We start from the raw sequence: 25,803 nt of genomic DNA, 5'->3' as shown, positions 1-25,803 counted from the left end.
AATTTCTATTACTAATTTCAATTTGATATTTGTTATGCATTAAAGAACTCCTATGTTAATTTTAATTTATTTTAAATCGTTTGCATTCAACAGTTTTTTTTCTAGCCTAGCTTAAGCCTAGGCTCCTCTATTTGCTGGCCAGCGGCAATAGGTTGCCCTTCATCTTGCCCTTCTTCAGCAGCGCAGCTGTCGTGGCGCCCTCGATTATGGACAGCTGCTGGGACAGAGTGACGCCCCTATGCAGAAACTTCGGCTTGTGATTGTGCTCAAAGTTGCGCTTGATAATCCGCGCCTGGCCGGAGCTGTCCAGTGCGGTCACGACGCGCGCACGGCACACGGTCACATCCTGCAAAGGCAATAGAGTTATAAATGGTTGCAGGAGATATAAAAGTAGATATATGAGTAGATATATATGCTTATAAGATTATCAAGGCTGCAAATTACTCGGGAGTCGCAGCGGCTCGACTAACTTCAACGTTAATGATCCCATCATTAAGGAATTTCAAATCAGGACCTAAATATGGCATAGAAGAGTAGTTATATACACAAGGATAAGGCTTTGCCTTTGAGTTTATTACAATTTTTGGGGGAAGACGGAGAAGTAAGCAAAAAAGTGAAATATTTTTAATAAGTATATACTATTCTAAAACCCAAAGACTAAGTTTAATGCATCAACTTTCTATAATTGTCGAGTTAAGCTAAAAAAAACCTTATCTGAAAATTGATATTTATCAATAATATGAAAATCAGATAATGAAGAAAAGTTCGAAATGTGCGCACAGACAGACAAAAATAGCTAAAAGGACTCTGCTCGTTGTCAGGAATACTTTATGGAGCAGGATATGATATAAAATTAGACCCTTCCTGGCCTTTTCCAGAGGCTGCAGGGCATAAAAGATATAAATAAAAATTCTACAAAATTAGAAATTGAATAAAAAAATTAATTATAAAAGGAAATAATCTTCAAAAATAAATAAATAAAAATTCTACAAAATTATAAATTGAATATAAAAATTAATTATAACAGGAAAACAGCTTCAAAAAGAAATAGCAAAAATTCTACAAAAATAGAAACTAAATATAAAAATTGAATATAAAAGGAAAACAGCTACAAAAAGGCAGCTGCCAAGACAAGGAATTGATTGAAAAACTAAACCGAATCGGCGACAATTTTAATTATTTTTATATGCAGCCAAGATATAGGCATATATCATGAGAGATCGTATGACGTACCTTGCGTGAGCATATCCAATAGGTGCGCGAGGCGGAGCTGCGATTCTTGACAAACTTCTGTTCGTTGTGCAGCAGAACTGTGCGTCCGCGCTGGCCCGTGCCGAAGACCGCCAGCTCTGAAATAATTGTACAAAAATAACAATTAGCATTGTTTATAAAGTTAGACTGATATTATGTGTGTAAGAAGAGTGCCATGGCAAGTTATAAGGCTAAGGCTTATGTTAGGATTGTGCGAACATTTATTGAGAATAACAGAAGAGAATATTTGTGTTTGTAATTTGTTGTTCCTAGTTGTTCCTAGTTGCCTAGATGTGATTATGCACGCCCGATATGGCCACATAGGTGGGCTTGTTTCGGTTGGTGATCATGTACACCTTACAATTCAGTCGCTTGCGACTGCAGACCCAATAAATCGTGTCCCCGTAGGCGCCGCGACGCGTAAAGCGCTGTCCATCATAGATGAGCACATCGCCGGCGAGCGTGCGCACATAGCGCACACGATCCCAGTCGTCCAGGGTGCGGGTGCAGGTGCGCTTCGCGGATAGGCCGCAGCGTATCGACTGCGGCACAATGCCGCGCGACTTGGGCAGAAAACTCTCATTGCCATAGTCGCCCAGATTGTTGGGATCCAGCTGGCGCAATGCTGCAAGAAAAAGGCGTCAGGTTAGTTACAAATAAGCAAACAGAAGATACGAAGAAAATAAAATAATACACAATAAAAAGAAGTTGAAACTTGGGCGCACTTGAGTACAATAACTTGCAAATTGGAAAACTAAATATAGATAAAGAATATAAAAGTAGTTGCAAGTACTTTCAATATATCCTTACAATTATAACTAATATTTTCTGCGAGATTTAAATTTAATTATAATAAATATAAAATTAAAAGCATTTTCGATTAGTTGATTTGCGTAAAGCTTATATTTTAGCTGCCAGTCAAATAATAAACAAAGGCTGAGACGTCAAGCGGCTAAAAAATAAATAAATAAATAAAATTAGTTTAAATCAATTAAAAATTAAGCACAGCGAGAAACTCACCTAGTTGTTCAAAACTCAAACTTAAGCGGCTAAAAAATAAATAAATAAATAAAATGGAATTAGTTTAAAGCAATTACAAATTGAGCACAGCGGAAAACTCACCTAGTTTAATAGCTGTGCCAGGCGAACTTCGTTTAATGCATCGATTTAATAAGTAACTAGCCTAGTCTTAGTTTAATTGGCCTCATTTAGCTGGGATGCCCTGGCATCCAACTACGCGTGATTGTGCACGCCGCTGATGGCATATCGCGGCTGGCCATTGGACGTGGTATTTGTGATGATTCTGGCGCGGCATTGCTTGCGCCACTTGCTGCACTTCCAGTAGACCTTGTCCTTGTAGGCGGCATTGCGCAGATAGCGATGCTCGCCGCAGTGCAGCACACAATTGCCGGCGGGCGTTTTCATATAGTGTATATCCTCCATGGTCTTGGCCAGACGCACGCGCTTCACCAGCGCCTGCTGCGAGGACGATTGGATGGTTGGCGCCGAGGCGCGACGCAGCAGCTGAATGTGCACTGCAAAAATACGAAATGCAGATGACGAATTAGACAGGCTTTAAACTATAAATGCGACTCTTGCTTAACAATAGATATACTTAGTTGGCATTGTTTCATGTGTGTGTGTATAATTACTTATGCGCTGCGTAGCAGGCCAGTTTATTTTATTATTTAGTTTCTTAGCAACTAATCCTAATTGGCTACTGCAGTTGCTGCAGATCCTCAATGCTTAGATTAAGCGAGCGCAGCTCGAGCGTCAGATCCTCCTCGGCTTCCGTCTTGACATAGCCGGACAGCGCCGATGACGACGACGATTTGCCCGCCGATCTGTGGCCCGTTTTGATCAGCGGCGTGATAATCGACATACGCTTCTTGCGATCGAAATTGAAACAGGTATGATGGCAGGATTCGAGCACAATCTTGTGCACGCCCTCAATCACGTTCGTGACGACGCGCGCGTTGCACTTGGTGCTGCCCTGTGAAGGTAGAGAAGGGATTGGGTAATTATTAATAGAATATATACACGTTGGAGCCCTGCACGAACCAGTCGAAATGCGTAACTCGAACTTATTCGACTGAGTCGGTTGACACTCGAACAAAAATTTGAGTATTCGGAGTGTTCGAGCTCGAACATGTCGCCGACTCGAACAGTTCAAACCTCGTTTGAATGAGTCTGTCTTTGATAAGTCGGAGTGTTTCGGATGAGTTGAGTACGAACTCGAACATGTCGCAGTTCGAACTTCGTTTGTGTGAGTCTCTCTTTGCTCGAGTCGGTCGGTTTGAGTATGATGCAATTGAATCGAAGCAGGGCTCCAATACACTTCCAGGTCAAATACTCACCTTCTTGGAGCATATCCAGTAGGTTTTGAGGCCGCTGCGTCGATTGCGCACATAGTTGTAGCCGTTGAAGGCCAAGAGCTTGCAGCCGCGTTGACCTCGGACAAAGGAGAGCAGCGAATGCTTGATGGCAGCCCGATTCAGATCCTCCAGTATGTCCAGCGACGCGCAACTATCTGTGTAGAGAGTTGGAACAGCAATTAGTTATATGTACTGGGAATACAATTAATTAGAAGCTAATTAAACTTGACAATTGGTGTAGCCAAAATTTTTAAATGAAATCAATTTTATTTTTTGCTAAATTGTAAACGCTAAAGACTACTGAAAACGTTGACTAGTATGGCGGATGATTGTGCTGGCTGCACTTGACGATCACGTCGTTATCCTCGATGGTAACCACGCGCGCCTTGCACTTGTGGGCGCCAGCGCGTGCACAGGACCAATAGGTCTTGGCCCCGGTGGCCTTATTGCGTGTGAAGGTGAACTCGCCAATCTTCAGCTTGCGACTGCCGCGGAAGCCCGTGATGTAGGAGTAATAGGACATGGCATCTAGAGAGAGCAAACAGAGAGAGAGAGTTAAAACGAATTAGTAAAGTATTTGGAAAATCTTTTAAATATGGATAGATAGAAAGAGGTTTTCACAAAGAGTATAGAAAGCTGCGTGCACGTCTCTAGATTGACTTTTATTTAACACATATATTGAGAGTATGAAGCTGATCCACTAAACATGCTTTGCGTATGTACAATTGGCTTAAGGTTAACATGAAAATCAGGCGCTTGTCTCAGCCTTCGTGTCGTCCTCGTCCTTGCCGGCACGGGCCGCTGCCTCCGCCCGCTGACGCTTGAGCGAACCATATTTGCGCGCCTTCGAGATGACCTCATGGTTGTGCTCGCTGTTCAGTATGGTGAGCGTGTCCAGCTTGGTTTTGAGCCGAGCTCGACAGCGCAGCACGGCAAACTGGCTGCAGCGCCAGTAGGTGACATCCTCGCGTGTGATGTGCCGATTGAAGGTGTGCTGCTTCAGCATGATCTGCTTGGTGCCATATTTGCTGACAATGAAAAAGGGCGAACTGTTGTCGCCGACGGCGGCCGCCGCGCTGCGTCGCTGCTGACAGTCCGGCGCCGGATCCGGATCGCCCACGTCCACGTCCACGCTGATCTGATAGTCGAACTTGACTGCAATTAGAAAAGAGAGAGAGAGAATGTGCGTGTGTGTTTGAAACGGATTCGGAACATGTGTAACTAGCAGCTGCTGCCTGATCATAAATAAAAGACAAGGCTTCAAGTTTCGATTGTTGCTTTTCATTTAAGTTAACTCAAATCAGTTACAGGAGCTTACACTAAGGCTATGGCTATTGGCTATAATTCACATCCCGCAGCTAGACGCAGTGCGCCGCATGCCCATTGTACTTGGTCAGCCGCGGCCGGCGGCTCAGCTCGACGTGCACATAGTGCGCCCCGCAGTTCGGCGTCTGGCAGTGGTAATATGTGCGATACTGCATGGCCCGGGTTTTCTTATAGCTGCGCCCATCGATCAGCAGGAACTCGCCCCGGGTTGTGCGCTGGAACTTGACAGATGCGGCTGCTGCTAGTTGGGATCGAGATGATAAATACAAATTATGTGGTTGGATGATGAGGAGAAATGCTTTGATGCGATAGATACTAGGATGAGCATTAAATTAAACTGGGCGCACAGTGAAAGCTCGCTAAGGTGGACCACATATTAATCATATAGCAGCAGCTCTTAAGCTTTTTACAAATTGTCATTGCATATTTTCAATATTTTTAAATATTTAAAAAACTATTTTCTTATAAAATGTATATTGGAGATTGTCGCTTAAAAATTATGTACATATCACACACTGTCGACTATTTCAAGATTTATACTGTCTTTTTTTTTTCAGTGTATTTCTGAATATTTTTTGAGCTGTCCGTTCGTCGAGCTTTCACTGTACACTGCTACGCGCACACAACTAAATAGACTACAAGACGAGAGATTTGTTGTTGTTGTTGGTTGTTTTGGCTTTTTAATAGTGCTGCAATAACATTTCCTTGGTCATGAGCTTGGCGGGCAGCGTGTTGCCCGTGAATCGGGGCGGATGATTGTGCGAATTCTTGCCAAGCTTAATGCCGCCCTCGAACTTGGTGATGGCACGTGCCGAGCACTTGTTCTCGTTAATCCGCTTGCCGTTGCCGTCGGAGCAGATCCAGTTGATGGTCGCCCGAAAGCTGGCCTCCTTCTTGTACATGTAGCCATTGAAGATCAGATTGTAGCCCTGCTTCTGGTTGCGTATAAAGAAATAATCGTATTTGTTTATCCAAACGCTGGTCGGCAGCTCCGCTATAAACTGACCGTTCTGGGCGATGGCTATGCCTGCAATTGTATAGAAAAATGGGTAATATTTGTGGCTCCTGCTTGCTGGCGTCCTTAATAAATCACTTAGTTTACAGAAGAAAAATACACGAACATTTGGAGCAGCAAATATTTTATTCAAGGTATACACACATATACATACATACATATATATGCCATATACTAAAGGAGTTTACATTGTATAGCGTATCATCTATGGGTTTTGTTTAAGTTGCAACACTTACCATTGCCGTCGCTCAAGAAAATTGTTTGTTTAATTCAAATTTACTGCCATTGATGGCAAAAATAAACTCAATCTTTTTTGCTCAAGTCTCACAAAACACAAACAACGCAAAAGATACAAAGCGTGCTGCAGCCACTTGGCGTCGTTCTGGTAACATTTGATCACATTTTATACACGCAGCACATACAGCACATTTGCACAATGGTATTTCACTTCTTTGGCACATTTTAAACAACAATTATTGTAGCAGGTTTCAATAAATTTATTAACAAGCAAAACCAAGCGTAGTTAAACGCGGCGAAAAATCACTAGAATACGGCGAAATAATAACAAGATGGCTGACTTGTGCTCTTTCAGATATGGCAAGGCTGCATCCACACATTATCATAGTTGCCACTCGAAAAATCTAATATGTACCAAAAAGAAAATCAATTTCGAAATTTTGCAAATTTTTAAGGTGTTTCAAATGATAAGAAGCTTTCAAATGTCGCCTTATTAAAGGTACCATGTTCATTTTTATATAACGGATATATGTTAATATATACAATAGGTTGGCCCGTCGAATACATATGGTACCATTGTTGGTACATTTTTACAACATGTGTGGCAACTGTGCCCTCAATTGCTGGCAGGTGGCAACATTTCACCCGCAAGTACAGTGCTTCTTCTTAGCTTGTGATTTACATTTGCAGCGCATTATATTTTATTTTTATTTAATTTATTATTTAATAAATGCCCACCAACTTGGCACGAACCTTAGACTTGTGTTTTATTTAGTTTCCGTTAAGCTGCTTACATGCTGAGCCCCGTTTTAACCACTTTCTACCGCACTTCAATTTAACTACAGCTCCAGCCACATCAACATTGCCCGCACCGCAGGTAATTCCACCACGTAAACGCGGCCGACCCAGAACAAAGGTGGACGATGCGCAGCCAAAACTCAAATTGCTCGACAAGCTGAAGGCGGCCACAGAAAACGAGGTCGCCAGCAGGCCAGCCGTGTATGCCTCCACTACCAAAGGTAAGTCATCTGCTCTGGCACTTGTTGCTTCCCCGATGATATTAATGAAAGATTTGCCCTACTTTGCAGGTGGCGTGAAACTCGTCTACGAGGGGCACTTGTTCAAGTTCTCGTTCCGTAAAGCTGAATTCTCGGTGTTCCAATGCTGCTTCAGGGAGCATGGCGAGGAGTGCAAAGTGCGCGTGGTGTGCGACCAAAAGAACGTCTTTCCCTTCGATGGAGAACATGTGCATTTCATGCAGGCCAGCGACAAGAGCGTCACCTCCTCGCAATTTATGCCGGGCGAGAGCGCTGTCAGCGTGGAGCCCAAGCCAGAACCAAAAGTCGAGATTGTCTTACAAAAGAGCGTAGCGAAAGCGGATGCCGAGGATGAGGAGGAGGAGGACGGCGAAGTATTCGAAATACATGAAATTGAAGAAGCTGACGCTAACGAATCCACGGGCACAGAAACCGCTGCTGGAGAAGAGGAAAATTCCAATATAAAACCCACAGGCGAAGAAATCGATCCAAATGATTTTCGCGAGAAGATCAAGCGGCGCCTGCAGAAGGCGCTGCAAAACAAGAAAAAATAACTAAAAGCTGAGAAGTCTGACGGCGCCAGTGTTGCCAATCCAGCTATTTTCCAGCTAAAATATAGCTATTTACGGCAGTTTAAGCCTTTAACTGATTTATGCAATACTTTTACCATCTCATCATTTGGCAACACTGGTCGGCACCGCAGTGCCTACACGCAACTACACATACATACGATTTACATACATTTTACTATACACTATATACTTAAAATAATCACGACAACGTTTCAAGGCAATTTGCAAGCTACACTTAATTCTTTTAAACAACAATTTTTTGTAACAAACATTGAGGACAATAAAGCCGCGATTCCATATTAAATAGCTAGCACGTAAGCGCCACACTCTAAAAATCTGTTAAAAATCAAGCATATATATTTGTTGATATGCACAATATTCGAACAAATCGTAGAATTAATTCACTGTTCTCCATCTAACTCCTTGCAGTTACCCAGCATGTGCACAACTGTGGCCCGCAGACGTTCCTGATCAGCCGCAAGGGCGGCACCTTGCTGACCATCAACAATTTCGTTTATCGCTCCAATCTCAAGTTCTACGGCAAGAGCAACGATATCTTGTACTGGGAATGTGTCCAGAATCGTTCGATGAAGTGTCGCAGCCGCCTGAAGACCATCGGCGATGATCTCTACGTAACAAACGGTTTGTCCTCAAACTCACTTAATAAACAACATTTTGACATGCTCCTGTTTTTTTTTAGATGTGCACAACCATATGGGCGACACGAAGCGCATTGAGGCAGCCAAAGCCTCGGGCATGCTCATACACAAGAAGCTGAGCTCTCTGACCGCCGCGGATCGCATACATGGCTGGAATCGCGCCGACAGCGGCATCGATCAAATGGTTAAGTCCGAAACTGCGTAGAAAGGTCTTTGAGAAACCAGAAATCGAATAGTACCAAAATGGAGTACAATTTTGAAATGAGCCTGAGACCCAGTAGGTTATCTAAGTTCTTAAGTAGGCTTAACCAAAAAAGTCAATTCTTATTGAAAATATTTAAAGTATCGTTGAAAGATCTGAGCAGCTAACTTAGTTAAATGAATGCTTGTAGAAACGGCCTTAGAGCCCGCAAAACGTTAACTACTGTAGTTATTATCATTATAAACATTTATGTATAAATTGAAAAAGACATATTTTAAGTGTAGACAAAAGTGTATCGATATAAAGATCGATATAAAAAGTATTTGCAGGCTATAATTAATTTCTTTAAGTAATACTGAAAGACGTCTTTATATATTTTTGAACAGTATCAGCAGACGAGTAGATATATGCCCAAATCTGTCTCTACGCCCATTAAAAGCGGCTAGAATGGGTATTTTTGTTTTGTGGAAATGTTTGTAATGGGCAGAAGGAGACTTCACCGACTCTATAAGCTCTATATATGCCTAATCAGCATCTGTCCGTTTGTATGAGCGCTTCGGTCTCAGAGATCTAGAGAATTTTGAGTATGCCCCAATCTCCATAAAGTTCCAATATCTCGTCTAGATTATGCATCTACCATAGGAAAACACAATTATTGAGTTCTTTTCTGTTTCGTAAGATATTTTAAATAAATTTGGCAAAACAAAGATACATCGAGCTCCCAAATATGAGCGAAATTCCATTAACATTTGGCCTACTATAACTTATAGCTTCTGCAGTAAATCAGCTAGGTTATTTATCCTAGATATTCGTTTTATTCTTGCTTAACAAACTTGTTTGCCAGCTTTTTCTTAAAATACAATGTCGTGGCAGTAACATTTCGATGCACATGCGAGGCGCACGAGAAACGATACTTGATCTCTGAGCCCCACGCAAAGGTGAACACGCGCGCCTTGCAGCCCTTCGAGTGCTGCGAGCAGCGCCACGTTCCGATTTTGCCAACACCGCGATGGGCTATGAATTGATTTTGGCCAATGATCAGCTTGGGCCGATTGCGGGCCGTCAACACGAAGACAGCGGTGCCATCGTAGGCCCTGTACTTCTGCTTACGGCCACGAGTTGTAACTGCAAGAAAACGAAAGAGATTTTAAGAAAGTTAACAGACGTTTCTTCAGATCTTAAACTAAAATGATTGCAAGTTAACAAAAAGGAGAGTTTAGAATTATTTTAAGATTTTTTTTTATATGTTTGAAACATGTTTATTTTAATGCTAGAAATGAAGCTTGTAGCTTGTGTTAAATGGAAATTTCTACATTTTTTTTGGGCTAACGCAGAACCCTTTTTTTGTCGACATCAGATCCGGCTGCATAGAAGAACTTCTGGATCTACCAGATGGGTAACTTAAGCTGAGATGTCATTTAAAAAAGAAACTCAAACGTTTTCGTTTCGTTTAGTTAGAACATGTTTTCGTTTTGCGCTCTTGGACTTTGATTTCCCGTGCCCAGATCCGTTCTCCGAAATGCCTTGCTTCGGCTTGGTCTTGCCGGCATCAGGTCCGTGATTATGCTCGGCGCGCAGAAATTGGTATTTAACTTGTGAGTCAACCAGAAAGGTGCTCACCCGCGATCTGCAACCCCTTGCCACCTGCCTGCAGCGCCAAGCGCCGATTTTATCACAGCCACGATGCAAATTGTACTCGTTCCCGTCAATTGCCAGCTTGGGTCTCAGATGGGTGGTCATGTTGAAGACGGCGTCGCCATCGATGCGAGCCGCTTTCTTCTTACGCACACGACTTTTTTTCTGAACTGAAAATAAACGGAAAAGAAATCTTTATGAAAATTAAGTGAAGATTGCAATTCGCGGCAGATGAGCTGTCAGTTTTTGTCAGTTCAAACTGCAGACTGGAGAAGAAAGAAGATTAGATTGCATAAATAATTAAAATAAGCTAGGTAAAGATTGCGACAACAAAAGCTGCTAAAAATGAAATTTTTAGATTTAGGCTTTTTATAGACTTTATTAAACACAAGATTGTTCAACTTGCTCCTCAGTTCTAGTGTAGAGTAAAAGTACAAGCGACTGGCTTTAAGTATAAGTCTAGTCGAACGTGATCGACTTGGAGATACCCTTACAAAAATTCTAGCCCCTTGCTGAGCCCTTAACACAGCGCCTTTGCTGCTTCTCCGCTTAAGAATAGGAAAGAATGCGGGATTAACTTCCGTGTTTTAAGTCCTTATAAACCTTATAAACAAATTTAGGGCTTAAATATGGAACACAAACATCTATATATACCAAATCACACAGCTTTAGCTTCAAAAAAGAGTTTCCATTTAGGAGGAAATGGAATTTTCATAATTTATATATAATACGAAAACCTAGCGCTCATAATTTTGAACCATGCCTCACAATCTTTTTTATTTAATTCTTTTTAACAACATTAGAGGAAGGTCTCCTGTTCCATGCAAAACCCTTAAGATTCGTTTTCATATGGTTTTTGGGGGGGTATAAAAAACTTACGACGCCAGCTTTGTTTTTTGTATTACAAATTTATAATGTACACATAATTTTCGTTAATTGACAATTGATACAAAATATATACCAAAGACCTGTACGAAGTTGCACTTAGGATAGGTACTCTGTCTGTCTTCCAAGGCCTACACCTGGTCTAGTAATCCTTGCTGATGTACACAGCACCATGGCCGGGACCTAAGCTCTGTAGCTGAGGCATCGCTGTGCTCCTCTGATGCTGCTGCATCAGTGCCATCATTTGCGGTGCCTGCACAGTGACCGGCATGGACAGCGGCATGGCCAGGGGCATGGACACCGCCAGGTGGCCCGTGGCCGTCGCATACGCTGTGGGCAGCTGTGCAGCCATGCTCGGCGGCGGCTGCTGCTCGATGGCACTTGGGGTGATTGGAATCGCGGGTTTGCTGCTATTCAAGCTGGCGCTCGTGCTGACATTGCTTTTGGCTTGGCAGTAGAGCTGACAGAGCGGCAATAGCTCCTTGTGGCGACGCTTGATGTGGCTTAGGAAATTGCCGGTGGATTTGGTGGTGCCCGAGATGAGGCCAAAGCAGCTGGTGCAGGTAGCTTGTATGGCGCCGGGCGTCTTCTGGTTGGGTTGTATATTCTTATAGAACTTACCATCGAGAATTTTTGGCAGCGTAAACGGTTTCCGTATGGACATGGAGTCCTCGTCACTGAGGCAAGCGACAGTAAAGGCGGCTATCGCAGCATCCGTTTCCGACGGAATCGGCGTCGTGTTTGCCGAGTGCTCCGAACTAAACTCCAGCTTGACGTCAACTGCAAGAGGCGCAAGGATTAGTTAATTAGTTGCGAAATATTTGCATGCTGGGCTTATTTGTGTAGCAGAGAAACGAGAACATGAAGACATTCATGTGTTATTCAATTTATTGCAGCGACATCTTATGCATTAAACAAATATTACGGGGAAAATAGTTTATTGAAGCTCCGAGAGCTCGTCGAGGATCTCGACAGTAAACTCCGGCGAGCTGCATTCATCGGCCTTCACCTCGGGCCCATGGGTGTGCGGCGAGCCGGCGATGCGAAGCGTCACGTCGTTCACCTTGGACGTGACCAGGGTAGCGCGACAGCAGTGCTTCACATAGCGCGAGCATCGCCAGAAAACGTTCTTCAGGCTCTGGCGATTCACCACATATCGATAGCCGTTGTAGATGAGCATGATGCGACCACGTTGCGTTGTCGTATACTGAATGTTGGTGCTGGTGTTCTTGTCCTCGAAGAGCGCCCGGATGGACTGCATGACACCTACAAATAGCAAAGAATATCAATATATTAGGGCGTTACAATAACAGAGAGATACACGTATAAATGGCAAGTCTTATATGCTACACATCACAAGGGCGGGGCGGGGGTATTAACAAATTGTTCTACAACATTTTATTTCAGTTATCAACACTCAACATACAATGCGGCATTTGTATATTATATAATTACTAACTAACTAATGCCGCCGGCCAGATTGGCTTTGATGGTGGCCAGCTTGTGATCTATGAACTCCTGGACTGTGGCTTCCTTCAGCTTGTCGCCGCGCCGGGCAAACACCTGGCATACATGAGCTGCGGCAGAGAATCATTTAGTTTAACATATAACAGATAGAATATTGTCGGTAATATACTTATAATTGCCTGGAACAGGTCCTTTTGCGGTTGCAGCTCGCCCCTCGCAATGCGTTTCAGCTGCTCCTTGCCAATCACCAGATCAGTCACGCGCGATGTGTATATTGGCGGAATGGGCACATAAACCTTGGCTAAGTCTTCTTTCGAGACGAACACTTTGCTGCCCGCAAATAGCGGTATTCGCGCATCCTTGGTTGACTTTGTGGTTATTTCCGCTTCCTTTTGGCTCTTTCCGGTTGGCGTTTGCTTTGGTTGCACTGCAAATGCACACAATTATTTAATAACAATAATGTTGGCAATGAATTTAAAAATAATAAATTAAATAACAAAAAAAAAACACATTTAATGCTTGCTGTATTATTTTATTTTACATATATATATAAAGTTTTAAAATGAGATCCTACATTTGCGAAGCGAACGCGGCGAATGCTTTGAGCATTTTTTTCGTTAACAAGGCACATTTCACAATTAACACTTGAAATCGTCAGTACACAAATTAAGCGTTTTAATTTGAAATCACTTTCAATGCCATTTGACAATTGTTAATATCTTGAGAAACTAGAAAATGCACGTCTTTTGGAAGAGACACACTAACACACACATAAAAAATGCTAACTCAGCGTTGCTTTGTACATCAAGCGTGTGGCAACGCCAAACATCTGGCAACGCCAGAAGTCGCCGGAGTTGAGAAAACAAAATTTCTGCAAATGCTGTAAGAAATTCCTAAATATTTAGTTAAACCGAATAAAATGTGAATAGCGTACAGTAAATACCTTGCTGTGGCCTCCATAATGCAAGCGAGAGTGTAATTGTGGCAAAGAAGCTGTTGCTGATGTGAGCATAATTATATATTGATATGTGTACTAATGTATATTGTGTTTGTGTTTGTAAAATAAAAGAAAAAGTTTGTGTACAAATTATGGCATCAAAGCTGTGAAATGATCTACAGTCGTAAAGTAAATCGAAACCCCAAAAGTGTACATTCAATCAATTTACAGCCGACTTAAATCTGTCACTGACATCAACATAATCTGCAATTTGCGAGGAGCTTGTCAAGTCAACCCTTGATATGTGCCAGATGCCAATGCGTTTATGGTTAAATTTTCTCTTAATTATACTTTCCCGCACACCTTTACACACTAATTCGCGCGCAAATTAATCAGACAACAATGCAACATGTCGTCTCCCGCCCCGCATCTGTGTCTGCCAAATGCAGCTTCCATTATAATGAACGACATAATTATCTGTCTGGCAATTAAAACGTTTGCTGCACGGTGCTAATCAAATTCCAGAGCATTTTAAGAGTGTGTGAATCTCTTTTCTGTGTCCTATGTGAATATTTATAGTCTACTTATACAAAAATTAAATATTATTTATAACAATAATAAGTAGAGTTGGGCCCGTGTCGCGCTTTGCTTTCGTGTGGTGCCGATTCAGCTGTTTTCTGGCTACTTGTAGCGATTTTTAGAGATTGTCAGCCAAAAACAGTTAGAACTTTGTACATATTCAGCTATTTGTTACTGTCAATAATAGGTACTAGCTGTTTATGGCCAATTTGTAGCTAGAAAGCTAGTTCAGGCAGTTGTTCGTGTTAAAATAAAGAAAGTCGTACAGCAATACGACTTAAAACAGAAATTTCAGTAATTTTTTAATCCAAGCTTGTGAAAATGTGTAAAAAAAAGAAGTGCGCCTTCCAATTGTAATTATTTAATATTTATCATAATCTCGCTTTATTTATAAATTCTTTAAACCCGGCTACAACAATATAGACACACGGTAAGACAACAACGATTTAATAAACATATTTAAAAAATTATCTATAAAAGTATTTTAACAACAAATCAAACGCTTTGTGGGCTAAATTTCTTTATAAAAAATCTTTAATTTTAAGATTATTAATATAAGATTCTGAGCTTGTAAGACGAATACAATATGGAAATAATAAAAAGAATTTATATTTAAATTGAATTTAGTTTGTCTAGTCTGAATTTGAATTAATTTGAAAGAGTAGAATACTTTATAGCTTAGCAACTCGTCTAATCAAGCCGTAAACCTTTTGGTTTTCCAGATACCCTTCTGTCAGACTATAAAATACAGTTGCCATCGTTGAAACGGAAATCGGGTAAAAAGGAGAGCTTCGATCATTTGGATGTTTGTTTTACGCGCAGCAATCGCGGCAACAATTTGCTGACCATCAATGGGAAACCCTTCACCCTGAACCGGCGCATCAAGGATGCCTGCTACTGGGAGTGCGTCAAGCTGCGCTGCAAGTATATCAAGTGCACGGCACGCGTGGTGACCAAGTCGAATCAGATCTCAGCGCTGCGGGGCCAGCACAATCATCCCTAAAGAGCGTGTGTCCAAAACAAAGAAAAGCCCCGTTGAATCGAATAAATATGATTTGCGTTTAACTTAAACAAATATGTAGCTCATGTTCTTTTGCAATACCCACCAATTATCCGACAGTGGAAACTAATCTTTGTTTGTGCTTCTTGCAGATGAACTTCGGGTGCAGCGCAGCTATCGTCTGGTGGCCAATCGACGCGGCGGTCAGAATCTCGTGTACAATGGGCACATGTACACCGTCGAGCGCAAATATCTGACGACCATCAACTGGGTGTGCACCAAGAATAGCAACGTGAAGATTCGCTGCCCGGCACGCTGCGTAACAACAGCCGGCAGCAGCCGCAACAGCATCAAGCTGAGCCATCGCAAGCACAATCATGCCAGCAATATGTTCAAAATGCACAAGCCTCGGCCAGTGTTGCCAGCTGAATCCAAAGTTAAAAATAGCTGCAGTTAGCTATAAATTGTCAACAGGATTGCTGGTAATTGACATTGAGCTGCCAAAAACTAAATTAGTTCTAAGATTTCAACTGTTTTCGGCGAAAGTTGAATGTTGCCATATTTAGCTAGAAAATAGCCCATTAGGCAACACTGAATGCAAGGCGAAAGACGATTCCCTTTGGTGTCTGGCTGATTCGCTGAATTGGCAACACTGGCACCGAGCCGTAGCCAACTAGTCCCTAATAAACTTAAGCCTGTACACAACACCATAACTATGCTATATTTTATTTTTTGTCATCATCTGAAGCTAGTCTGTTACTAACACACACGCATACCGCACGCTTTTGCTTCACTAAACCTTTAAAAACATTTGTTTATTTTGTGCTCTGCCTGCAGCCTCCTCCTCGCCACGACGCCGACGCATCACCTACAGACGCCGCGCCGGCTGCCTGCTCATCGACGGCTTTCGGTTTGTGATCAGCTATCAGCAGCGGAAGCGCTGCTATCTGAAGTGTTCCAATTTTCGGAGCCAGTGCCGGGCGCGTGCCATACAGAACAAGGAGACCGGCCAGGTGCAGCTGCGCAATGGAGTTCACAATCACATTCGTGGGCAGAAAATGGCCGCACACAAAGCTACAAATTGAGCAAGTACACCACGCACACACACACACAAACAGACACACGCACATACACACACTCCATGTATAATAAACCGTATTTCGTATGCAAATTAAATCGCCTGCTTTTCACTAATAATTAAAATACATATAACTCTCATCACTTTGCTACGCATTAACCCAATACAGACAGTAAGTTCTTTAATTATTTGCCTTCTTTGCTGCTTTTAGCTAATGTGGCGCAATATGTGCGCTCCAATCGCGGCACGGACCTGGTCTACTATGAGGGCAACACGTACACGCCCAACGAGAAGCTGCGCGAGGGTCAAAAGTCGCGCGACTGGAAGTGCTCCATGTACCACAAGGCCAAGTGTCGGGCCCGCCTGGTGACGCGCATCACCAGCCATGGGGATCTGATACACGTGACCAGCTACAGGCACACGCATCCGGTCATGTTTATGCTGCAACCGCAGCAGCAGCAGCAGCAGGAGAGCCTGGACGTGGATAAGCTCTGTCTGGCGCGCAATCCGCTGTGCATGGGGATACGCCCGGTCAAACTAAGCTAAGGCTCTTGAGTGCAAATAAAACTTAACTTATGTGCATCTTTTAATTTTTGATTTATTTTTGCCAGGCGCTGCTGCTAAACCCTGTTCATCACACTAATATATTTTCCCTTTCTCCATTTTCCAGCTGCTCTGGGCGACTATCTGCCCGTGGATGCGGTGGTCAATGCGCAGGGCCAGTGCGTGCTGGACAAGTGCCCCAAGCTGCGCTTCATCCAGGGCCAACGGAAGTCGCTGCAGCTGGTCTATGACAAATATGCCTATGCCAAGAACAATGAGCACGGCGCCACCACCTACTGGAACTGTCGCATACGACGCACTGGATTGCCGGCGTGCAATGCCCGTCTCTCCACCACCAAGCTACCCATGGGCAGCTACAAAGTGTGCCTGACACGTCCGCAGCACAATCACCCGCCCTCCAGGCGCATTGCTCGCATGCTGGAGAGCCACAAGCCATACGTCCGGTAGCTCAGGATTTGAGCCCGCAGCCTCCCAGCAATTAGCCGGGTTTAGACTTTAAGCTGAAAACAAAAAATATATGTAAGCCCTGAATGGCGAAACGACTTGAAAACGACTCTGATTAATTCTGATTAACTAATAATTGTTATTTTTAATATGTATTCAAACTAAACTAATTTCGATTTTCGTTTATTTATGCATATAGAAAGCAGCATTGCTATCTACTCGGCAACGTCGCGCGGCCGCATGCAGCTCATCTATGGCGGGCAGCCGTTTATCTTCGAGAAGACCCTGAAGCTGTCGACGGGCGAGGAGAAGCGCTATTGGCGCTGCAATCAATGGTGGAATCAAAAGTGCCGCTCTCGCGTTTTCACAATCAACGACATTGTCTGCCCGCTGAATCGCTTTCACACGCACGAGGAGATTGTGCGGCGCAAGAAGCGTGTGCGGCGCGTCCCAGTGCCGGATGCCAATGCGAATGCCAAAGCCTATGCCACAACAACAGCCAGGCAGGAGCAGCAGGCACAGACGCAGCAGGCACAGCAGGATCAACAGCAGCAGCAGCACCTCCATCATCACCAGCAGCAGCAGCAGCACCACCATCAGCAGCAGCTGGCTAGCGATGCCATGCTGACCACCACGTTGGCGGACGAGGCCACAGCCACCATCGATGTGAATGAGCTGGGCATGCATTTAAAATATGAGGAGATTGTCGCCGATGTAACTGGCATTGTGGGCGGCACCCACACCCATGCCCGTGTGCTGGGCCGCAAGAAGTGAGGGAGGCAGCGGTAGCAGCAGCGGCAGGGTATACGTAGTTCGTAGTGTTTCAATTGTCTATAATTAATACATTCATGCTTCTACAGGGCATACACACACACACACACATTATTCAAGTAAACGCAATTTTAATAAACTTAACTAAGGCTTCAAACAGCACACAAGCGCTTCGATTTAATGTACACACAATTTTCACTTTTGGAGCACGCACTAACCGAATACCACACACACTCTCTCTCTCTCTCTCCTTTGCAGAACCGATCTTCTACTTCACCAAGGGACAACGGAAATCAATCAAATTGAACTTTGGCGGCCACAGCTATGTCAAGTTTATGGAGAACAGCCGCGGCACCAAGTGGATCTGCGCCACACGCTCGACGACCAAATGCCGCGCCCGCGTCCGCACCAAGGACAATGCGCTCGAGGTGCTCCACGAAGCGCACAATCATCAAATGTGCAAGCGACAGCGCGAACGTGCCAAGTCGCGACGCGCACTCAGTTAATATATTACGATCTTAACTCGAATCGCATCGCATCCGCGTGAAAACATTTTTTTTTTATACCCCAAAAAAGGGTTTTCATATAAATTAAGATACATGTATATAGTTTCACACTCAGTCGGGTCAGGTCTGACCTTAGATCATGCTATGCTTCCAGAGGATGTTATAAATTGTATAAAACTTTTATAAATCTGGAAGAAGCCGACGAGCACATAGAGTATATAAAGTCTTCAGCCATGCCCGAAAGTCTCTCTTGCCAAGTTTCGGGTACGAACAGATTCTATTATTATATATATATATATATATTGGTACAGGAACTATCGCTCGCATATTAAGTTTGTTTTAAAGATATCTTTAGCAACCTAGGCAACAATAAGCCCGGCTCCAGAATCTCATAATCCTAGGACCAATCTAGCATACACATATAAACAACGACTTATATAAATGTTAAGTTCTGGACACGTTACAAGGATTTGGAAATAAAATATAGATATATATTTCTCGACTCTTAAACGCTGACAAAATAAATTGGAACAGTGTCCGATAAGTATACCTTTATATTTGCAGTTGCATATGCTTGGGATCTGGGCTAATGCAGCTCCTCGAAGCAGGGCTCGCACATCCAATTGCTGCCGGGACAGGTATCGCAGCAGGTGGTGAGACGCTCCAGATTGGTTTTGCCCTTCTTCAGGCAGGTCACACACTTGCCCTTCATCCGTGGCACGCCGACAAACACAAAGTTATGCTGATTGCTCGAGGTGCGCAATATGTTCTCCGGATTGCTTAGATTTAGCCTGGCGCGCACCGGTTCCATCTGGGATACAGCGACAACTGCGTCCACATTGAGGTTAAGTGTTGTCGGCGTAAATGTGCGCCGCTTGACAACTGCATCTGCGGACAACTGTTTGATGCTTGTCCTGGGCACTGGCACACGCTGCGGATCGCGACGTAAAATCAAGGGGCTGCTCACATTCGCGGTGCGTGTTCTATGACTGTACGTGTAAGCTGGAAGAGAGCAGAGGTTAATGTAGGATACTATTGGAATTAAATTTGATTGGATATAGTTAATCTAAGCTTTAAGCATTACTAGACTTTATCTTCGTTAGGGTTCGAGCCAGCAACCTTCTCGTTCAGTTTTCACTTAGGAGGAGAGCTGCACATAAGATTTTAATTAAAACTTAAGCATCTAGAGAAAGGCGAGAGGTAGTTTTTTTTTCGTTTAACCAAGCCGAATCTTTATTTAAAGCGAATATGTTGAATGAGCGCAGCCTTGGGTAAGCTTTTCCAGCTGAGTAGACAAAAGTTTTCTCTGTAATCTTAATGGAACAGTTCAATCCATATTAAAGGTCCTTTTTAGCCCGTGCTCCGCTGCAAGAGAAGTAAAAAAGCGTGTTAAAAGTGTTTTGCACAAGGAAAAGCCTTAAAACCAATTACAATCAATCACAAAATTATGTGTCATTCGTTGAACTATAAACTCTGGGCACGAATGTTTTCATCGGCTTCGGTGCAGCATGATTGTGGCATCCGCGTTGAGCGACAATTGCCTTCCGCTCGGTGGTCAGCGCTGCTCGGCAGCCGAGCTTCTTGTACTGGGTGCAGCGCCAAAAGGCGCCACAGCGTGGCACATTCCGCGAGTGGCAGCTGAACGAGAAGCCCTGATGCACCAGCTGGCCGCGATAGTTGTAGCTGAGCACTATAAAGATGCATAAAATGGTGAGTATTTTTCGTTAATATATAGCTTATTGAAGAACTTACAACTGACAGAGATGAGATACAGATAGATTTCACAACTTGTTAGCTTAGTTTTGGCCTTTATTCGGACTTATGTGCTTAGTAACTAAATTGCACTGTCAACATGGAAACTAGAGCCCTGCATCGGCTGATTGGCTATTCGAGTCGGGTGAAAATAAAATTAACCGATGCAGGGCTCTAATATAAACTTAATGTGCCACGTTCTAGTCGTGTATGAGCATCAGGGAGGCGTGCACCAGTTCGTGCTCGGTTAGCTGCAGCGTGGCCGCATCAGTTGCCAGCAGATGATGCGACTGCGGCTGCTCTTGCTGCTGTTCCGTTTGCAGCAACAGCTCCTGCTCCTGTTCCTCCACCGCCTCCGCCTCCTCCACCTTGGGCTGCTCCGGCTGGTAGTGGCTAATATGGTGCAGACGCTTGAGCTTCTTGTGCGCCGTGCTCACCCCGGCCAGACGATTGCGCTGTATGATCTTCTCGATCTTTTCGGTATGCGGCGCATGATTGTGCAGTCCACCCGTAATGCTCTTCAGCTTGCAGTTCTCGAGTACGCAGCGGGAACGGCAGCGCTGCTCGTGCACCTTCTTCGAGTAGTTGTGACAGCGCCAATATTCCTTGTTGTTCTTTCTGCTGTGACAGTTGTACATGTAGCCATTGAGCACCAGGCAGGGCGTCGACCAGGGGCTCTCGATGAACAGCAGCTGGCTGTCGGCTGTGAAAGAGAAATGCAGCTGAATTAGTGAGGAGTTAGCTTTCAGTTTTTTACAGGGTATGTGGCTTATATGATAACAGTAATAGTAACTAGTTGTCTGCTTGTTTTTGGCTTTATTGAATAGGGTTAGACATGGGTACAAGTACGTGGTAAAATGTTTGGATTTGTTGTAACTTTCGTTTTGATTAGCCTCTAATGCAGCTTGAGCTTGTGCGACAGACGCTGTATGGGCTTCAGCTCGACAACGCGCTCCATGAGATCCTCCTCGTCGGCGGCATCGACCAGTGCCTGCATCTCAATTTCCGTAGCCTCCGAGGCGGGCACATATAGTTTGCACTCCTTGCCATCCTTTGCGGTCATGATGCTGATGTTGCTGCTGCTCAGGTATTGCGAGATCTTTGGATTCGATGTGCATATCTCGATATACTCATCCAGCTCCTCCTCCACATTGTACAACTGGCGTTGTCCAATCCGGCTGGCATGCGACTCATGATTATGCTGGCGACGGGCGTCGAGAAACTCGCCGTTCTTGGTAATAACGACCGCCTTGCAGCGCAGCTTGAGAACGTCCGCGCAACGCCAGGTTGTCTGGCCATTGGCCTGCGTCAGCTTCTTGTTGTAGATGTAATCCTTGTAGACGAGCTGCGCGTTCTTCTTCTGGCTGCGTATAAATTGGATTTTGCCAGCTGCGTCAGCGAGCGCGTAAAATACAACAGAGGGTGACAAGAATTGAGTTTGTGAGAATCGAATGATTAAATGTCGTGCCTTAGTTATTATATGGTCAATATGGAAACAGTTACAGTTTAGACTTAGGCGCTACGTGAAATAAAACAACAGACATTCAACATTTGGCTTTAAGCATTTTATTAGCAGAGACAACCGCACAAATCACCAAGGCGCTATCTACTTACATATGTACACACAAATGCTGTACACACATATAAAGATGCTACTTCTAAAAGCCACAGACGAGTCCGAAATGGAACCCAACTTACATCAGTCCCACAAACTGACAAACAATTTAATTTTGTCAATACACAAAACACGCACAAATTCACTGAGGCATGCACGAAAAAATGGCCTGTGATTAAGCTTGAAGGATCATTCACAACACAAGTCACAGCACACTTCACTGTTTATTCACAATCAATAATAAAACAGCAATTAATTTGCATATATATATGAAAAAGAAAATAAATTAACGAACCAACAAAAAATATGTATGTAGCTTGGTTTGCCAAAGCATCTTTGACGGCGTTGCCACCTCTTATAAACACAGCGTTGCATTCACGAGCTATAGAAATTATAAAAATCCATTCTGGCAGCACTACACACAATTCAAATAAAACCAATTGCATTTATTTTGCACTCTTTTTTAATGTACATTTTAAGATATAACATAAATCTAGATAGGTATCCTAGGTAGTTAATATTTCAATACGCACCTATTGGCTTTCTTGCACGACTTGTCAACCAATTCGCTACATTTAGCGCACAATCTTTTCCCAGATCATGCAAATTTAAACTGTAGTTACATTCTATGTATTTGTTGCGATATACATACATATCAACCGTTTGTCTGTTTGTATTGACGCATGTATACAGCGTTATTCAACCTCCAAAATCAATGGTGAAAATCGCTAGACAAAACGTACAATTGCACCTTTTTCCGTTGCATTGATATTACTCGTACTACTTATTGGCGGCAAGATTCTTTCGGAAACCACCCCAATCTACATTTGAAATTGTCAACGAACTATGGTGGCAACGCCGATCATGCTAGTGCGCGAAAACTTGACTAAGTGGCATCTCCGGCCGCCATTCCATTTACCATTCGTAAATTCAATTTGTTGCCTACTCCGAAATCGGACGGATCCCAAGCAAACCCAGTTAACAAATATTTTACAAGCATATCTATGCGCCAAATGCTGATGCATTATTAAAATCCAAATCCTTACCGCCCCACAGAACAATATAAGGCTAATAACTGTACACGTCCTAATACACGAAGACTCGGCAATTAATGCCGTTGCTCGAACCCCTGGCAGCAAGCTTTTATGTTGCTCCACAGGGGTTCGTAACAACATCTTCACAAAGAGAAAACAACCACCGGCAGAGTCGTATTGCCAGTTTTCACCAGGTGGCAACGTTGCACCAAATTGGTAAACAAACGCCAGCGATTTCCAGTGCTTCCAGGCTAACTCCTAGCTGAGAATGTTAAATAAAATGCAAAATACTACAAATCTAACAGAAGAGATTACCTGCATTAACAGAGTACCTTTCGTATTTACAGCGCCAAACGAGTCCAGTTGCAGTAGCTCCAGAGGCCGCCAGTCCTTCGATGTTTACGCCAGCCAGGAATCCAGGTGTTTTCATCAGTTTTAAATGCATATGAAACACTCTACTTACCCATCGCGTTAATAATAAATAAACGAATTTAAACGCGGGAGCAGCTGCCTCAGCAAATTGAAATTTACATTCGGTCTGCCGCTCGGCCGAATGCTCTTTTAGCGAAAATAGAGCATTGGCTTTTGTGCTTATCTTATCTATATTAATGGTTGATAAAGCAGCTCTTAAATGTGCACGGGCAAAAAGGTAATGTGAAGCGATGACATCACAGCGTATGATTAAAGCAGATTTAAGCGCTCTTTACAACCGTCGAGGGCCCAAGTCGAATTGCGAGCTGCACGCCGGATCGAAAATGGAAGCCAACCAAATGGGCGAAAATTTAAGAGATAGTTGCCAAAAAAATATTGAACCGAAATCGAAACCGAGCGCAATTCGCAAATCGACTGCCTCCTCTCTATGGACTAGGCTAAGACTATAGGCATTTAGCCGATCCGTGGAACCCGGTTCGGAGGAGAGCCGGGTCGCTGGATCGGCCATAGTCAAATTTCAACCAACCTTGAGCCTCTGTGTTGCTTTGCTCCGCGCCGGTGTCGACAAACGAGGAATCGCTATAGCTTTGCGATTGCTGCTTGACCACGGCCTTTGATGTTGTTGCCGCTGCGACGCTGGTTGTGCTTGTATTGCCCGCGGCCTGGGCGCCGGTGGCGTCTTCATTTTCGGTAAAATAGCTATCATCGTAGCGCATATCGCCGTAGGTATCGTCCTCTACATAGGCCGTATCGCCATCGCCAGCAACTTCGGCGTGCTCTTCGCTATAGTCCGGTTCCGATTTCGTGGGCAATTCCATGGGGAGATCAATATATTCAGCTTCCTCCTGTGCAACCGCCTGTTGCTGCTGCTGCTGTTGTTGGCGCACCTTTGCCTCGCTGGCCACCACAGTCGTCTGCACGGTTATCTGCTGCGGCGGTGCCAGCTGTGTCGTTGTTGTGCCCGCAGCAACAGTTTCCGTTGCCGATTCCAGTGGGTCAATTACGTTGGCGGTGCTGGTCTTCGAGCGCTTGACAGCACCGCTGCCAACCAGGCTGCTGCGCTGTGCCGTGCGCTTGTTTGTCGACACCAGCGTGGCGGTTGTTGTCGTCGCCGTCTGCAGCTGCTGTGTTTGTATATGCTGTTGCTGCTGCTGTGTCGGTTGTTGTTGTACGATGGTGGCTTGTGGTGCGGCTGTTGTCTGGATGACAATCTGTGTGGTTCCCTTCTCATCGCCCAGCACATCGTCAACGGTCTCGATTTTGTATCGCGCAGAGGCGCGTGGCTGTTGACGTTGTACACGCTGGGCGGGGACTTGTTGTTGTTGTTGTTGTACATGAGGTGCGGCTGGTGGGGGCGTGGGCTCCTGTGGCGGCTGCGGCGCAGGATCATTCTGTAAGCGACAATATTGCGTTTAATTATATATTTTTTTGAGTGTGCTTATTCAGCTATTTTTATGTTGCATTTTGCTATATTTATTGGCATCTCAACCCTGGTTATAGCAAATTTATGCCTAGGAAGGTAATTTAGCTATACATATATATATTTTTTTATAGCATTGGTTTCAGCTACTTTTTAAACGACAGTTGGCAACACTGCTTTAGAATGCCGCAGTTTAAATACCCTTTCAGACTTGTAGCAGATAAGCGGAATATTTCAAAACATCTTTTTTAAACAGAAAGTTTTACAGATTGTATGAATGGGAGCTGTATGATATGGAATTTTCATGATTTATTATATGCAATTCTGAGGATAATTATAATGGCCGAGTTTGTTCGGAAATTCTTAAAAAGTTATCCACACAAATATTATCTATTTGGATATGGCAAAAACAAAAACTTCCTAGCATGCTTTTCTGGTCAAGAATATTCATATTACTGGTGAAATCAATAGTCTCCTATTAGGTGTCACATATGCAATTTGAAGATAACAATGCCCTCCGTAAGGGTATAAAAACAACCACCAAAGCGCGCGCACTGCTGTTGCCATAAAAGTGGCAAAGAGAACGGAACAGCTACACTTCACAACAGCGCATACTCGTGCCAGCTCTATCACACGCACACGTTTTGTGCGCAGCGTGCAATTCGAGTAATTTCTCTGTTGCTTGGGTACAGTCAAACCAGCTCTTATACAGACAAATCTGTGGCCCGTGCATGTGTGTGTGTGTACGTGAGCTTTGTATGTATTGCGCGCGCGAAAGGCGCTTGGTTTGTTCTCTTCTCGGTTTTGACAAAGTTACATGTGTGTATGTATGTTTGTATTTTGTACTTACGTCTGTCAGCCCCTTTATTTGCAGCGACTCCGCTGTGCTTATGAAGGCCGGCAGGGCGTCTTGCTTAACGTTAACCTCGCCGCAATACATAAATTGAATCAGGTCCTTCAAAGCCGAATGGCTAACATTGTTTAAAAACACTGCAAAGTAAAACAATTAA

The 25,803-nt window shown here is 43.8% G+C and overlaps 10 protein-coding genes across 34 annotated transcripts in view; 9 read left to right on the top strand and 1 right to left on the bottom strand.

Moving 5' to 3' along the window:
• Positions 1 to 25,803, bottom strand: part of mod(mdg4) (modifier of mdg4) — a 31,542-nt gene that overhangs the window by 4,989 nt on the left and 750 nt on the right. For 7 of the 24 annotated variants that reach the window (XM_064694464.1, XM_064694461.1, XM_064694466.1 and 4 more), the window contains exons 3-4: positions 25,644 to 25,783; positions 23,900 to 24,764 (exon numbers count right to left, since the gene is read on the bottom strand). In XM_064694464.1, coding sequence (XP_064550534.1) covers positions 23,900 to 24,764; positions 25,644 to 25,783 — 1,005 coding nt within the window. Of the gene's footprint in view, positions 1 to 48; positions 347 to 1,233; positions 1,350 to 1,449; positions 1,877 to 2,135; positions 2,204 to 2,271; positions 2,301 to 2,373; positions 2,787 to 2,911; positions 3,245 to 3,608; positions 3,782 to 3,873; positions 4,155 to 4,266; positions 4,782 to 4,969; positions 5,194 to 5,617; positions 5,980 to 9,334; positions 9,800 to 12,064; positions 12,461 to 12,653; positions 12,772 to 12,830; positions 13,089 to 19,009; positions 19,543 to 19,971; positions 20,231 to 20,328; positions 20,996 to 21,088; positions 21,682 to 23,899; positions 24,765 to 25,643; positions 25,784 to 25,803 lie in introns of those variants that run through there. The other 17 variants (XR_010437587.1, XM_064694456.1, XM_064694465.1 and 14 more) reach the window with 17 other exon arrangements.
• Positions 6,802 to 8,117, top strand: pre-mod(mdg4)-T. The gene is made up of 3 exons (XM_064694559.1): positions 6,802 to 6,855; positions 6,980 to 7,223; positions 7,293 to 8,117. Exons 1-3 carry the CDS (start codon positions 6,802 to 6,804, stop codon positions 7,793 to 7,795), a joined length of 801 nt encoding a protein of 266 aa, XP_064550629.1. The 3' UTR covers positions 7,796 to 8,117.
• Positions 8,185 to 8,996, top strand: pre-mod(mdg4)-Z. The gene is made up of 2 exons (XM_064694483.1): positions 8,185 to 8,455; positions 8,514 to 8,996. The coding sequence occupies exons 1-2, from the start codon at positions 8,401 to 8,403 to the stop codon at positions 8,675 to 8,677; spliced, it is 219 nt and encodes a 72-aa protein (XP_064550553.1). The 5' UTR covers positions 8,185 to 8,400; the 3' UTR covers positions 8,678 to 8,996.
• pre-mod(mdg4)-Y lies at positions 13,397 to 15,252 on the top strand. Its single transcript, XM_064694553.1, has 3 exons — positions 13,397 to 13,402; positions 13,471 to 13,543; positions 14,900 to 15,252. Exons 1-3 carry the CDS (start codon positions 13,397 to 13,399, stop codon positions 15,178 to 15,180), a joined length of 360 nt encoding a protein of 119 aa, XP_064550623.1. The 3' UTR covers positions 15,181 to 15,252.
• On the top strand, positions 13,527 to 16,156 carry pre-mod(mdg4)-X. Its single transcript, XM_064694482.1, has 3 exons — positions 13,527 to 13,543; positions 15,330 to 15,659; positions 16,015 to 16,156. Exon 2 carries the CDS (start codon positions 15,407 to 15,409, stop codon positions 15,632 to 15,634), a length of 228 nt encoding a protein of 75 aa, XP_064550552.1. The 5' UTR covers positions 13,527 to 13,543; positions 15,330 to 15,406; the 3' UTR covers positions 15,635 to 15,659; positions 16,015 to 16,156.
• pre-mod(mdg4)-AE lies at positions 15,978 to 16,262 on the top strand (the record flags this gene model as incomplete). Its single annotated transcript, XM_064694487.1, has 1 exon — positions 15,978 to 16,262. A coding segment is annotated over one exon (285 nt), but the record flags the coding sequence as incomplete, so codon positions are not given.
• pre-mod(mdg4)-AD lies at positions 16,129 to 16,845 on the top strand. Of its 2 annotated transcripts, none has more exons than XM_064694484.1 (2): positions 16,129 to 16,262; positions 16,467 to 16,845. In XM_064694484.1, exon 2 carries the CDS (start codon positions 16,589 to 16,591, stop codon positions 16,799 to 16,801), a length of 213 nt encoding a protein of 70 aa, XP_064550554.1. In that variant the 5' UTR covers positions 16,129 to 16,262; positions 16,467 to 16,588; the 3' UTR covers positions 16,802 to 16,845. The 2 variants fall into 2 exon arrangements, with proteins under 2 accessions (XP_064550554.1, XP_064550556.1); XM_064694486.1 differs by having other exon boundaries at positions 16,248 to 16,266.
• Positions 16,880 to 17,266, top strand: pre-mod(mdg4)-W (the record flags this gene model as incomplete). The annotated part of the gene is made up of 1 exon (XM_064694552.1): positions 16,880 to 17,266. A coding segment is annotated over one exon (387 nt), but the record flags the coding sequence as incomplete, so codon positions are not given.
• Positions 17,504 to 18,201, top strand: pre-mod(mdg4)-V. The gene has a single exon (XM_064694480.1). The coding sequence runs from the start codon at positions 17,504 to 17,506 to the stop codon at positions 18,035 to 18,037; it is 534 nt and encodes a 177-aa protein (XP_064550550.1). The 3' UTR covers positions 18,038 to 18,201.
• On the top strand, positions 18,112 to 18,765 carry pre-mod(mdg4)-U. Its single transcript, XM_064694481.1, has one exon. It carries the CDS (start codon positions 18,112 to 18,114, stop codon positions 18,538 to 18,540), a length of 429 nt encoding a protein of 142 aa, XP_064550551.1. The 3' UTR covers positions 18,541 to 18,765.

The sequence above is a fragment of the Drosophila montana genome, unplaced genomic scaffold, assembly GCF_035044405.1.
Source record: "Drosophila montana isolate Dmon_TW-CO22-7 unplaced genomic scaffold, ASM3504440v1 contig_3733_1, whole genome shotgun sequence".
Lineage (NCBI taxonomy): Eukaryota > Metazoa > Arthropoda > Insecta > Diptera > Drosophilidae > Drosophila > Drosophila montana.
This window is presented reverse-complemented; position numbering and strand designations above follow the sequence as displayed.